General features: G+C 42.5%; 1 protein-coding gene across 4 annotated transcripts in view; it reads left to right on the top strand.

Annotated features, from left to right (window-relative positions):
• Positions 1-14,578, top strand: part of ERCC5 (ERCC excision repair 5, endonuclease) — a 28,726-nt gene extending 14,148 nt beyond the window's left edge. For 2 of the 4 annotated variants that reach the window (XM_029210099.1, XM_029210098.1), the window contains 9 exons: positions 231-438; positions 777-1,895; positions 3,694-3,935; positions 4,292-4,411; positions 4,582-4,795; positions 6,745-6,889; positions 10,740-10,940; positions 12,089-12,173; positions 13,845-14,574. In XM_029210099.1, the coding sequence (XP_029065932.1) occupies positions 231-438; positions 777-1,895; positions 3,694-3,935; positions 4,292-4,411; positions 4,582-4,795; positions 6,745-6,889; positions 10,740-10,940; positions 12,089-12,173; positions 13,845-14,435 (2,925 nt within the window). In that variant the 3' untranslated portion in view covers positions 14,436-14,574. Of the gene's footprint in view, positions 1-230; positions 439-776; positions 1,896-3,693; positions 3,936-4,291; positions 4,412-4,581; positions 4,796-6,744; positions 6,890-10,739; positions 10,941-12,088; positions 12,174-13,363; positions 13,455-13,844 lie in introns of all 4 variants that reach the window. The other 2 variants (XM_029210097.1, XM_029210096.1) reach the window with 2 other exon arrangements.
• The last annotated feature ends 467 nt before the right edge of the window (positions 14,579-15,045 follow it).

Here is a 15,045-nt window from a genome sequence, read left to right as displayed (position 1 = left end):
GTATCCATGATTTCCTTTCTTTTGCCCAATTCTTTTTGTTTGAAAGATTATCCTTTAACAAAGCAATTATAGCTTTTTCCTACTATTCAAATTTTACTTTTCTAGTATGAAAGTACCACCAATGGAAAAAATCACTTGTTCTTTATCCCCTTTGGGGGAAAAGGATGGAAATATGAGAATACTATCTGTATTTAATATAAGATAAATTTTATTTATTTATTTTGCCTTAGGAGTCCAATGACTTTTCACAGTACCAGCTCAAAGGCTTGCTTAAAAAAAACTATCTAAACCAACACATAGAAAATGTCCAAAAGGAAATGAATCAGCAACATTCAGGACAAATCCAAAGGCAATATGAAGATGAAGGAGGCTTTTTGAAGGAGGTAGAGTCAAGGAGGGTGGTCTCTGAAGATACTTCACATTACATCTTGATTAAAGGTATCAGGTACCATCACTTATTTGACGGTTAAAAACCAAAAATATGTCATGTCTCTGAATTCTATAAGCTACCACCCCCAGATAATATGAATGAAGTCCTACTTAATTTATTGACTATAATTATTATTAATGCAATAATAAATGTATATAGCTTTTAATGTATTAAGCAGTATCATACCAACCCACTTTAAAATTAACTAACAAATTAACTCTTAGTTGCTGATTAAATGAGAATTTATAAATTCATTTATGAGAACCGGTATGCTCTTATTCATCTAACTAGAAGCATGTTGTCACACTGTAAAGCTACATAGTGAGAATATTTAATTTTTCTCAAGGTATTCAAGCTAAGAAAGTTGCAGAAGTGGATTCAGAGTCTCTTCCTTCATGCAGTGAAATGCACAGCAGGTCTTCTGACATGAAGTCATCTCCGTGTGAAAAGCTGGAGCCAAAGGAAGAGCCTGACGCCTCCCCTCCTTCCCCGAGAACCTTACTGGCCCTGCAGGCGGCCCTGCTGGGCAGCAGCTCAGAAGATGAGCTGGAGAGTGAGACCCACAGGCTGCACCATGTGAGGCGCGCGCCCGCCACCGCACGTGCGGGTTCTGTGTCGCCGCTGACTCTCTTGGCCATGCAGAGAGCTCTCGATGACGATGATGAAGACGTGAAAGTGCGTGCCAGGAGCGACCTGCAGACAGGAGGGGCAGGCGCGAGAAAACCGAAACCGCTCCAGAGCAGTTCTGACGAGGAGACTGAGGACGGACCTAAAATGAGAGATGGGGAAGGAGTGCCGTTGGCAGCAGCATCTCACGCAGCCAGTGTGAACCTCGCAGAGGAGCCTGTAACCAGCGCTGATGCCGACAAAGAGCGGACAGAATCGGCTCACTTACCGAGGACTGTCTTTTGTCAAGGCAGCGACTCTAGCGTTCCAAAAGAGCAGATGTCGTTTATTCCCCTGGTGAAGGAAGCCTTTCAGACAAACGATGAGACTGCACTTAAGGATGGAAAAGATCCAGTTCCTTTGGAAAACACTGTGGTGCTACCCAGGGATGCACCTGGGCTCCAGAGCGGACCAGAGTGGACACCGACACCTCCGACAAGTCCGAGTTCCGTATCAAGGAGTGGAACGTATACCAAAGTGCTTGAGCTACAGCAAGGTCTTCCACCTGAGAGTAAATATGACACCTCTGTTCTTTCAAGTGATGATGAAACAGAATCTGAAAAGAACCTTGCTCCTGAAGGCACCGTCAGTTTGCAAGAATCGAGTGATACGCTAAGTGTCCCTTTAGAGACAATAAGTGACTTAGGAAATGTGGCATCTTTTAATGCCAAAGAGCATGAGAATTTCTTGAAAACCATCCAAGAACATGAGACCATTGAATCTGCAGGCCAGGGTTTAATTTCAGTTCCAGCTTCCATGGAACCAAAGGAAACAGGCTCTGAAGAAAGTGAATCTGATGGTAAGTGCTTGTGCTCTTTTAGAGATAAAGAAAAGTAGGATCTCGCATCTGCAGGAACCGAGAGATGCTTTAGTGTCATCCAGATCCACATTGTTCAGGTGGTGAACTAGAGGTCCAGAAAGGACAAGTGACTTTGCCAAGGACACACAGCTAGTAATGGAATCTTGACCTTTGCTGTTTGGCTGCTCTTTTCATTTTTGTTTTTAAAGGGAAGGGAGTGCCCTAGTTGGAGAAGGTAAAGGTGAGTTTCCCTTTAATTTTTTTTTAATTTTGAAATAATTACAAATTTTAAAAAGTTGAAAAAGTATCTTAAAACATTCTATTTCCCTCACCTAGGACCTCAGTGGCTGGCATTTTACCACATTGGCTTTATCATATCTCTCTCTCTGTCTCTCTCGCTTTCTATATGTACACATGTATATTATATGTCTATATCTGTGTACGCTTATGTACAGTCAATCCTCATTTTTCACAGATTTCAAATCTGCAAAATTGCCTACTCACTAAAATTTATATCTAACCCCAGAATCAGTCCTCACGGTAGTGTCTTTGTGGTCGTTTGTGGACATGTGTAGAACAGCCAGAAACTTGAGTTGCCAAGCCGTTCCCAGGTGAGGTTGAGCCAGGGGGACACTTGGCCTTCTTGGTTCAGCTCCCCTGCAGAGGTGACCAGAGGGTGGAGACGGGAGAGAGCAGTGCAGTGTAGACCAAGAAGCTCTGGCTCTGGGGCCATTGGATGGGGTTTGAACCCCAACCCTGCCTGGCACCTGTTTGTGGGGTTCTGTATACACCCATGAGCTCACGCTCGTATCTGCAGTTCTTCTCCAGCATCCCAGATCTCATTCTACACTCTGCCTTCTTTATAATTTCCCTGTCTAACAGTGAGGGACCTTCTGTTATCTTCAGTGTATTTACTTACTTGCTCATTCTCTGTTTGTAACCAGCTCCCGATATCACTGGCCTCCTCCTTGGTCCTGGCTGTCCCCTTGATCCCAGCCCCTCCGTCCTGAGTGTGTCCTCAGATCCAGACTCCTCCCCCTGAAGTGAAGGAAGGGAATCAATAAATGCTTTTCAAAGAGAAGAAAGGACATCAAGAGAGGAAGGAAGGAGGTGGGAGAGGAAGAGCTGTTTCTTCCGTGTCCTTATCTAGGGTTCTCTCTTCTGTGTCACAGTGTTATTCTTTGCTGTGTTCATAGTGAAATAGCATACAAACATTTTTTAAAAACTCCATGATTGTGTACATACCCTGGTAGTTCTTTTTGAATTTCAAAACACTATTAGTTAACTTAGAGGACATTTTTTTTTTCTTTTTTTTTTGCGATACATGGGCCTCTCACTGTTGTGGCCTCTCCCGTTGCGGAGCACAAGCTCTGGACGCGCAGGCTCAGCGGCCGTGGCTCACGGGCCTAGCTGCTCTGCGGCATGTGGGATCTTCCCGGACCGGGGCACGAACCCGCGTCCCCTGCTTCGGCAGGCGGACTCTCAACCACTGCGCCACCAGGGAAGCCCTAGAGGAAGTTTTTGTATAAAGCAAATATGCAAATGTTTGAGAGCGTGGTCCCTAATTTCAAAGACAGTGCCAGTGTATCTAATTGAAAAGGCTTATTTTGAAGTTACAGGCACTTATTAATAAATTTATTTAATAACAATATACTACTGTTACATGTTTTCTATGACATTTAAATCTCTTCTTTTTAGGGTAAAACATTTTTCAGGATACTTTGGAAAGCTCTTGATGATTTCAGGGTAATTTAAATGTTTTAGTTATAGACAAAATGATCTTATTATTTTGGTACAGGAAGTTTCATTGAAGTGCAGAGTATAAATAGCAGCGATGAACTTCAAGCTGAGTTACACGAAGCTTCCAGACCTCCCTCTGAACAAGGTGAAGAGGAACCAGTAGGAACTGAGACGCAAGAAGCCACAGGTGACCCCCAGGGCCTCCCGAGAGACAACTCTGAGAGGGAGGCCGTGGGCACTGAGCCACCTGAAGAAAAAGATGCAGACGATTTGCTCAACGAATGGCAAGATGTTGACCTGGTAATAACGTGACATCATGTTTTTACTCATTGCTGAGGAAGCCAAGTTAAGTAGCTTCTGAGTTTTTAAGGAGCTGATGAAGGAAGACATAATAGCTCTTTGCACCCATTTTCTTACTCCTGCTGACATGGCTCCTTTTTTGTGGAGGTTCCTGGCATGGATAGTGTCCACTTCCCGTGTGGGTTAGTGAGGGAACTCTAAAGCTATTATAAACTCGCTCAGAAATCCAAGTGGAAACCTGCATAAGGAGAAAAAGCTTGTTGGTAACTTCAGTCAGACTAAATACAGGCTTTTTATAACCAATGAACTTAATTGGGTTATTAATATAATTACCTACAAGCGAAATTATCTTATAGGAGGAGCTGGAGACGCTGGAGAGCAACCTTTTAACACAGCAGGAGTCACTGAAAGCTCAAAAACAGCAGCAAGAACGGGTCGCGGCTACTGTGACAGGACAGATGTTCCAGGAAAGCCAGGTAGGTGGACAGCTTGAGTGTCCTCGAACAATACCTACCGACGTCTTTCCTTAATCAGACTCCCGGAGGGCACATGCATTAAATTACCTGTTGAAGCACTGCTCCCACTTCCGGGTGGAGGCCAGGTCCTGCACTTCAGCAGGGGTCATCGTGTGTCTGTACCTCTTCAGGAACTTCTTCGCCTGTTCGGCATCCCCTACGTCGAGGCTCCCATGGAAGCAGAAGCTCAGTGCGCCATCCTGGATCTGACTGATCAAACTTCCGGAACGATCACTGATGACAGTGACATTTGGCTGTTCGGAGCACGGCATGTCTATAAAAACTTTTTTAATAAAAACAAGTTTGTAGAATATTACCAGTATGTGGACTTTCACAACCAATTAGGTAAGACTTCAGAGTACGATTGCTTTCTGAAATTTACCTTCAGAATTTTGTAGTATGAATTCTTTCTTTCCAAGGAGCTAATTTGGTGCATTAATGGAAATGGTAGATCTGTACAAGTTTTCATATAAACGATCTTTTGCTTCTGTAGCAGAATACGATTTTTAATTTGGAACTAAGAAATTAAAACCCTAGTAATGTTCAGACATTTTCTGCGGTTTTAATCATCAGGCCTGGTTATACTCTGACTGGTTACCTGAGCTGTCCATAGTAAACCACAGGTGATAGAGTGGGGAGACAGGTGGGGGTCACTCCTGCTGGAATCATGAGCCTCATGGTCCTTGTTGTTTCTGGCAGTGATCCTTCATCCTCCCGTTGATTCAGCAAATACACACTGAGCGATTCCTATATGCCAGTTGTTGTTCTTGGCAATGGGAAGTGGGGAAACAGCAGAGAATAAAACAGTCTAGCAGGAGAAACAGATGGTAAAAAAAATACATAAATTGTAATTTGACAGTGGTATGAGCCATATAGAAAAACAGCAGTAAAAGAGAGGCGAGAATGACCTGCAGTCGCAGGAAGTGCGTGTCCTTTGTGGTCAGAAAAGGCTTTACTAATAGGCACCTTTTGGGCTGGAGCCTAAAGTAGAGAGGAAGCACGTGCTATGGATACTGTGGGGATGAGCATGTCAGACAAAGGGACTGGCATGTGCAAAGGCTCTGAGACAGAAGCCTGCTTGGTGTGTTCTAGGGAGGCATGGAGATACTTACGGGCTGAATTGTGTCTCCCCCAAATTCATGTGTCGTAGTCCTAAACTCTGGTACCGCAGAGTATGACTGTGTTTGAAGATAGGTTCTTTAAAGAGGTGACTAAGGTCAGATGAGGTCATTAGGGTGAACCCTAATCCAGTCTGACTGGTGTCCTTGTAAGAAGGAGAGATTAGGACACAGAGGGAAGACCACGTGCAGACACGTGGAGAGCCGGCCGTCTGCCAGCCAAGGAGAGAGGCTCAGAAGGGACCAACCGTGCCGACACCGTGAGGTCAGGCTTCTAGTCCCCAGAACTGTGGGGAAATGAATCCTTTGTGTAAGGCTCTCAGTCTGAGCACTTTGTTATGGCAGGCCCAGGAAACGACTTCAGGGGCCAGAGTGAGTGAATGAGGAGAAGGATGGCAAGAGGTGAGGTCAGAGAGGAAGGAGGAGAGTCCAGAGTGTGGTGGAGAGGCTCTGCGGGTAGACTGGGCTGGGACGTGAGAGAAGGAGAAGTCAGGGATGACACCCCCTCTCCCCCACAGCAGTGCAGGAGTGGACTGGCCTTGGTGAGGTGGCGGAACGGGGAAGGAGCGGGTGTGGGTGTTGCGGGAGTGAAGACCCGGGTCTGGACGTGTTGTCTCTGAGGTGCCCATTAGACATCTCCACGGAGATGTTAAGGTGCCAGTTAAGTCTGCGTGACTGTCGTTCAGAGGAGAGGTCCCGGTGAGAGCGCCGAATTTGGGGGTCAGAGGTTATGTGGCATTTAAAACTGCAAGGATGCGTGAAACTTGAAAAATCCAAGCACAATGCCATTAAAAAAAAGGAATCTAGGGCTTCCCTGGTGGCGCAGTGGTTGGGAGTCTGCCTGCCGATGCAGGGGACGCGGGTTCGTGCCCCGGTCTGGGAAGGTCCCACATGCCGCGGAGCGGCTGGGCCCGTGAGCCATGGCCACTGAGCCTGCACGTCCGGAGCCTGTGCTCCGCAACGGGAGAGGCCACAACAGTGAGAGGCCCGCGTACCGCAAAAAAAAAAAGAAAAAAAAGGAATCTATTTCAAATAGCGAAAGAGAGATACCTTTGGGTATTGGATAAGGATATATACATGTATATTATCTATATAATGAAGTGTTTATAAATGTTATGTAATAAATGTTTATAAAATAAAAAGTGGAAAAATATATAATAATTTTTACTCTTATAGGATTGGACCGGAACAAATTAATAAATTTGGCCTATTTGCTTGGAAGTGATTATACGGAAGGAATACCAACTGTAGGTTGTGTTACAGCCATGGAAATTCTCAATGAATTCCCTGGACATGGCCTGGAACCTCTCCTAAGATTCTCGTAAGTCCTTTCTTAATTTCTTTAATTCAGGTGTTTATATATAAATACCCAAATTAAACAGAACTATTCCTTACATCGTGAACTGTCACAAATCATTGTCCCCTGAGAAAACAGGAGGTGGTAATGGTTGGGGTTACTAAAGTTTGTTTTCCCTTTTCTAGAGTTTGATGAAATCATAGGCATTTATTTTTAGAGGTGCCAGGCTTATCCGAGTTTGAGGATACATAGCCAGTCCAGTGGGAATTCCTGGGAGTGTAGAGGTTACCATTTCATTCATTCAAATATTTCCTGAGCAGCTACTATGTGCTAGACAGTGTGCTAGGCTGGAGTAGGGGAGGTGACTGAGCCCCAGGCTGTGTCCTCAAGGAGCTGCCACACCCTGGGGGCGAGGGAGAAGCATCCACATGCTTGTACTGCTGTGTGCCGAGTGTTCTGAGGGAGGTCGACCAGACAGGGGCATGGAGCTATATGCCAGAAACGTTTTCTCTCTGTGTGTAGACTGTGATGTATTCAGTGGTGGCGTCTCCTTCTGTCCGGAACCCAGAGTCGTGCTGTACTCGGGGTACACTCTTTGTTTTTGGAGATTCTGAGATGGAGCTAGTTACGAAGTTGTCTGTGAAAGTAGTTCTTTCTTAAGGTTGCTCCTTGGTGGCATTTTTCAAAAATATATATATAATTCGCACAGCATAAATTTTACTCTTTTAAAGTACAATTCAGTGGTTTTTCGTCTAGTCACAGGTTGTGATGGCATCTTTTAAAATCATCAGTTTGACATGGGATACTATTTGGCAGTAGCTGATTTAATGATTCTTTAGTGTTCTCTCCAGTCGTAGCTCCTGGTTTCAAAAGTTTCGGGATGTTCTGGTCTGAAGATTCAGTGAATAGAATTAAATACAAAGTTGTTTGAATGATTGCTGTTCTCCAGCCTTAGCACACATAGGGTTGTATTTTATTTTTTGTTTTCGTCATCTCTCTTTTCATAATTTTCTTATTGTTGAGGAAATGTATATAGTGGAGGTACGTTGTTAGGTTGCTTGTAAGTCATGGTATGTAAATAACTTGCAAAAGTACAAGTAACTTTTATACAAATAACAAACACATTAGAAAAATGACAAAATATGAATTATAAAGATTACAGATAACATTTTGGTTTATACAGTGTTAGTCTTTTCTATGCACAGTATACACATGCATTTTATATATAATCACACACACGTACAAGTATACTCATAAGTCTGTTATTATTATTATTTTTTTACAAGCATGGGACGATGCTGTATACTTTTTGTGTTACCTGCAACTCATTTGGTGATAGAACAGGGCATATTATCAATGAAGTATAGATTTACATTGCTGTTTTTAATGACTCCATAGGAGTCTTTTGATGTATCATGAATAACTAATTTAATCAAATGCCTACTGTTATTTCTGGTTTTTTTAAAGTCTAAACAAATACTGCCTTGAGTGACTTTATATACATGTCTTTGAGTTCTTATCTGATTATTATTTTAGGATAAGTGAAAATGGTATCTAACTTTTCGACTTGGTGTCCTGGTTATTGGTGAGAGTAATTTTTTTTCATGTTTGTTGAGTTTGCCATGCTGATCTAGTGAATGCCTGTTTATGCCGTTTTTCTTCTCTCAACAGTTTTTGCTCGTTTGTTGCTGTTTGAATGGTTACGTTTTTAGTCAGCTCTAGCAATTTCTGCCTTGGTCTTTTAGCTCGCTGATGGCAGATAGGAGCTGCCCCTGCCTGCCTGGCTCTGCAGGGCTAGGACAGGTGCAGTTACAGGGCACGGAGACAGTGGAAGAGCAGTAAGACTGGGAGTGTCTGTCGCCTTGCTTTCTTCTCTGCTCTCCCTTTTCCTAACCAGACCCTGGCCGGCCGGCCCCCCTTTAAAGCAGAGCAGCTCTGAGTCTGCAGGCTGAGTTCAGCCCAGCTGTGTTTGCTTTGGCCTACACAGTATGTTCTTTAATTTTGAGTGGGCTACCAACATTTAAATTGGGGGAGATTTCACAGAAAATTTTGGATTTTCCTGGGGGGAAATGACATCTGAAAATACTGAGCCCCAATTCCCAAATAGCCCAGAAACAGAGGACAGCAATTCCACCCCACTGGCTTGGTCAGGGCACAAACCCTTCCACTTTATCACAGTCGCTGCTGCCCCATCTTGTGTCCCCCGAGCTCAGCTGATGGGCAGATGCCGTCTTCCACCCTCAAGTGCCTGGCCCTCTTGCTTGAAGGAGGGGTGGTCCTTTTGGTTTGACGAGCTTACAGTGTGTTGTGCTGGCAATCATGAGTACTGTTTCAAAGATGAAGATCACAAGAGAGTAGGGGAGAATTGTAGGTGTTCTCCCAGCGCCCTCTTGAACAGTATTTTAAAACTGATGAAGATAGATCCTTTTTTCCTTTCTGCATTTTGATCCTGCACGAAGACTGAAGTTAGAACACCAGATGGCACTCCTGCCTTGGTGAGGTGCGGCACTGGTGGAGACCACGCCTGTGAGTCAGGTCCTCAGACCAATGAGTACGTGAAGCAGCAGATGTAGGGTTTTTTAGGTTCCGTTAGTGCGTAGATGGGAGAGGGTTATATTTATGTTTTTAACTTTTATGCCATTTATTTATCCCAATTGTGTAAATTTTTCTGGTTGTCCGTTGCCATATTACAAACTACCGTAAACCTCAGTGACTTCAAACAGCAACAGTCAGAGATTTTGCTCGTGAATCCGCAGTTCAATCAGGCTGCGCGGGGTGGGGCTGCCTCGCCTGGTGCCAGGTGTGTCGGGGGCATCTCAACTGGGCTAGAGGGGCCCCGTGAGGTGTCTTGCTCGTGGCTGGCGAGCGGTGCTGTCGGCCAGCACGTGGCCCGGGGCGCCTGGACCCTCTCCATCTGGGCCTCCTCACGAGCTGGAGCTTCCTCACAGCATGTTGGCTGCTTGCAAGGCGAATATTCTAAGAGACAGGAAGTGGAAGCTGTAGTCTTTAAAGGCCTGGCACAATGTCCCTTCCTCAGCCACGGAGCCTGCCCGACTCAAGGGTAAGGGACATGGACCCCAACACTTCTTGTTGGGAGGAGGGTCCAAGAATGGGCTTTAACCCACCATAGTGATTTATACTCACAAAGGAAAAATTGAAAAAGGAATAAAACATCAAGAAAATTAACAGCTGTATCCTTGCTTAGAACATTGCCTAGCACACGGTAAAATAACAGTTGTTAGTGTTTTTTATTATTTTAAATATCCCTGTTTACTTTTTCTTTCTTTCTCCACATATATACATTTTTTTCCCCCAGTATTGGGATCACACTTGATGTAGAGTTATATTCTGCATTTTAAAAATTTAACATCTTCTTGGCATTTTTACATTTCATTAAATATTCTTGGTTCCTGATTATAGTTGACTGGAGGTAAATAATATGGATACGTTGATATTACTTCATTTTACCACTGGGAAGGAGAGGAACTGTGACTTTTCTATGAGTGGGCTCTGGAGGGAGATTGTACCAGTCCCAGCTGTGAAATCTTGAGCAAGTGGCTTCTGTTTGAGTCCAGTTTCCTTGTCTGTGAGGTGAGGACAGTGGCAGGACTGTGCTCGTGTGATGACGGGGCCTGTAGAGCAGTTAACACAGTGCCAAGCCCAGAGGAAGGGGTCAGTCAGTGATTGCCTCATTGTATACTGTGTTCATAACACGAGAAAGACACCATTGTCATTCTGTAAGTCATAGGCTTTGTTCTGGAGTTGGGTGGGACTTGAGTTTACGTCTCTGAACTTTACGTTTAGCCCTTTGTCTGTGGTTTATCTGCCATAAGGTCTTACTGCCTCACGAAGGTTCGTTTCCTTTGCCTTGTAGCGAGTGGTGGCATGGAGCTCAAAAGAATAAGAAGATAAGACCTAATCCTTATGACACCAAAGTGAAAAAAAAGTTACGCAAGTTGCAGCTCACGCCTGGCTTCCCTAACCCGGCCGTGGCAGACGCTTACCTCAAGCCTGTGGTGGATGAGTCCAAGGGGTCGTTTCTGTGGGGCAAACCCGATCTCGAGAAGATTAGAGAATATCCTTTCCCTTCCTCAAACCTCAGGAATATCAAGTCAAATATGTGTTTTGGTTTAAAACTTACGGGACATGAACTTGGATCCGTTTTTTTTTTTTAAATATTCCATCAGCTAAGATGCTCCTTTCTGTTCCTTTCTCTCTCTCCTTAATTTTTTTTTTTGTGGTAAAATATACATAACGTACAATTTACCATCTGAACCATTTTAAACATACCATTCAGTGGTTATTAAATACATTCACATTGTTGTGTCACTGTCACCACCATTCATCCCCATATTCTTTTCATCTTGTGAAACTGAAACTCTATCCCTGTTAAACACTAACTCCCCCGTTCCCCTCCCCCAGCCCCTGGCCACCACCATTCTACTTTCTGTCCCTGTGATGTTGACTACTCTGACTATGTTCCTCATATAAGTGGAACCATACAGTTTAGGTCTTTTTGTGACTGGCTTACTTCATTTAGCATAATGTCTTCAAGTTTCATCCAAGTTGTAGCATGTGTCAGAATTTCCTTCCTTTTTAAGGCTGAATACTGTTCCATTGTATGTAATGTTGTATTTTGCTTATCCATTCATCTGTTGATGGACACTTGAGTTGCTTCCATGTTTTAGTTACTGTGAATCATCTTTTTAGTTTTAAAGAGAATCTTTGTTTCAAGTAAGTAGTGATAAGCATTCATAGATACACTACATACTTAAGTATTCATTCTGAAAGAATAGAAAAGATTATTAGTTTTATTCTTTCTATTACTGTTCCTTTCTGCATATTTAAATAATCATTTGGATAGATGTTTAAAAGTTTGCCATAGTATTACTCTAACTACATCTTTTCTCAAAGAAAAAAGAAATATATGTGATATCAGAAATTAGTTTTTATTCTAGATTAACCTTTTTTCATAGTCATGAGTCTTTGGTGTCCTAAAATGAGAGTTGAATATCTTTTATCTTAGAGGATATTTATAAGAACATCATGCCAGATGATTATGTTGGAATAATTTGCTTTGTTATTCTTATCATTTTAATCTTTATAAATAAGAAAATCTTTGGAGACATGGGGAATGGAATCAAGGGTGGCTTCTTTGGACCTTTTTATTTATCACTTGTTTAAATGTCTTTAAAAACATGTATGAGTCTTAACTGCCTGCATATTTTGTCAGCGGTATTTTGGCTGGAACAGGACGAAGACAGATGAATCTCTGTTTCCTGTATTAAAGCAACTGAATGTCCAGCAGGTAATCATGGCAGCTCTTTTCCTAAGTTCCTAAGTTCAGGATAGAGAGTAAAGTTAGGAAGACTAGTTACTTTTATTTTAGAGCACGTAACATACATTTAAAAATTATTATACTTCAGTAAGAGAACAGAGGAAAACAGAAAACGGGAAAGCTGGACTTTGTCTTCATTTTCCACTTTCACTCTTAGGGCTGAACTTTGATATCCTTTTGTATTCACTCTGACTTTGAGAAAAACAGTCTAATAATGGATTGCGTACTGAGGTGTTTATGGTTAAATATTTAACCCTTTTAGAGCTATTTTCATTTTTAAAAAGTTTAAGAAGTGCCCAGTCCAAAGCAGTTCTGATTATTAAGTGTCTCAAGTACTAATATTCTTAAATTCTGTAAATGAATCATCAAAGGTACTAATTCAGTCATAGTGTACTGGCAGGAGAGATGACCCTCAGTTCCCTTAGGTAGGTAACAGCATCTCGCTTTATCCCTGAGTGTGTTCCTGCCCACACAGAGACCTCCTCCCACCCCAGAGGCAGCCCACAAAACATACATACAGGGAAACCATTCAGTGGAATTCAGACCAGATCCTGCAAGATACATGTTCAAGTTAAATCCTTTTCCATTAGATTGGGTTAATTTTGGAAAAACAAACAAACAAAAAACTGAGGTAGACCACCTTTCCAGAAACTTTCGTGTCGTTTGACGACTTTCTGTACTGGAAACATTGTACGCCCACCGACAAGGAAAGCTAGTTGGCATAGTAACTGATTACTCCTTAGTTTCAGATAAGTTTTGTGGTAATACTATTCTCCCTTTTCATTGTAGACGTTAATATAAGTTTATTTCCCCAAAATTAGAAAGTGAAAAAAATGAATTAACTCATTGTTTGCTTCCTCTAATATGGATGTTAACATTTATGTCCATTTTCTCTTATTTTTCCCCTTCTTCCCACATATATTTATTATCAGACATAAGTGCAATTTGTTATAAATAAAGCCCCCATTCACTGGTGAAGGTAAGTTTTTTTTCTTTGTATTGCATGGCCTTCATTGTTTCAGATGGCCAGATTACATTTTGTCAGAGAGATTTAACTTGGTTCACTTCACTTAGTAGACCTTGAATTTTCAGGTTTTCGTATGTAATGCTGTGATGAACATCAGGCATGTGACTTTTCTCAAATGTAACTATTTTTAAAGAATGTCTTCCTGAAAGTGGATTTGCTGAACAGAAGTCAAGAATATTTCTTACGACTCCTAATATATAATACTGTGAAGTTTCTTCCTGAAGGTATCATATGATGACAATGTTTTTAAAAGAAGGGAAGAGTAGAATTTAGAAACAGACCCCATGAAGTTGTGTTGCTCTAAAAGAAGATGATATATTTGGCCCCTAAAAAATATTTAACTCTCTTTCAATGCCGAGGAAAGGATTTCCTACTTGATATGTGGGCGGAGGGCTTAGTTGATGGAGGTGGTACATGTACTGCCTTAAGTACGATCTTGAAAGTAAAATTTGCTGCCAGTCATTCATTTGGGGGAGATCGGCTTTTGAGAGAGAATGAATTAGTATTTTCTGAAAGAGTCATCCAATGCCAGTAATCAGGGTGGATTTCTTTGATTTGCTTTAGAAAGTTTACTTACTTGTCTGAGTTATTATTATTTTATTTCATTTTTTTAGACGCAGCTCCGAATTGATTCTTTCTTTAGATTAGCTCAACAGGAGAAACAGGAGGCTAAGGGTATTAAGAGCCAGAGACTTAACAGAGCTGTGACATGTATGCTGAGAAAAGAAAGAGAAGAAGCAGCCAGTGAAATAGAAGCAGTTTCTGTTGCCATGGAGAAAGACTCTGAGTTCCTCAATAAGGCAGAAGGAAAAACCCAGAAGAGAGGCACAACAAATAGATGGAAAGAGTCATCCAGCCCGAAAAGAAAGAGGCTTTTGGATTCTAAACGGGGGCATGAATGTGGTGGGTTTTTGGGGGAGGCCTACCTCTCGCAGTCATCTGATGCCTCTTCAAGTGAGGATGAGGAATATTTCCCTGTAGCTAACATGCAAAGGGGAAAAGCAGCTGTAGAGTCAAGAGTCAGCTCTTCAGATGCACAGAGCACAGTGCAGCCTGCTCCCAGGAGAGACGGAGGTGCCACCACAAGCAGCTCCAGCGATGATGACAGAGAGAAGGCAGAGCCCGTCCTGGTGACCGCCAGGTCTGTGTTTGGGAAGAAAGAGGGGAAACGGAGAAGTACGAGAGGAAGGAAGAGGAGAATGTAAAGACACCTAAATACACATGTATTCTCTCTAACTGGGTACAGCTTAACATTTCGTCATGAATTTGTTGTAAGGAAATAATAAAATTCAGAGTATTTGCACAGTCTTTGTTGTGTGGTTTTTAAAAATGCGGACGTTAAACTCGACCTTTATTTTTAAATATATTACCTTTTTCTAGTGTTTTCCACTTCATTGAATATTTCCTTGTATTTACAGGCTTTGTCTGTTCATGTTTCTATTATTATTATTATTTTTATTTTTTTTGCGGTACATGGGCCTCTCAGTGCTGTGGCCTCTCCCCTTGCGGAGCACAGGCTCCGGGCACGCAGGCTCAGCAGCCATGGCTCATGGGCCCAGCCACTCTGCAGCATGTGGGATCTTCCCGGACCGGGGCACGAACCCGCGTCCCCTGCATCGGCAGGCAGACTCTCAACCACTGCGCCTCCAGGGAAGCCTCATGTTTCTATTATTATACAACATCTGATGCTTTCTGACAACATTAAAAAGGGAAAAAGGATTTCTGTTGATCAGTACTCACTCAATGTGCGTTTCCTCTGACTTTCCGACCTAGACGAGAAGAAAATATATTTATATTCATCTTATTTATATAAAT

This window comes from Monodon monoceros, unplaced genomic scaffold (assembly GCF_005190385.1).
Source record: "Monodon monoceros isolate NGI ecotype Baffin Bay Population unplaced genomic scaffold, NGI_Narwhal_1 Super_Scaffold_8, whole genome shotgun sequence".
In the NCBI taxonomy this organism is placed as follows: Eukaryota; Metazoa; Chordata; class Mammalia; order Artiodactyla; family Monodontidae; genus Monodon; species Monodon monoceros.
This window is presented reverse-complemented; position numbering and strand designations above follow the sequence as displayed.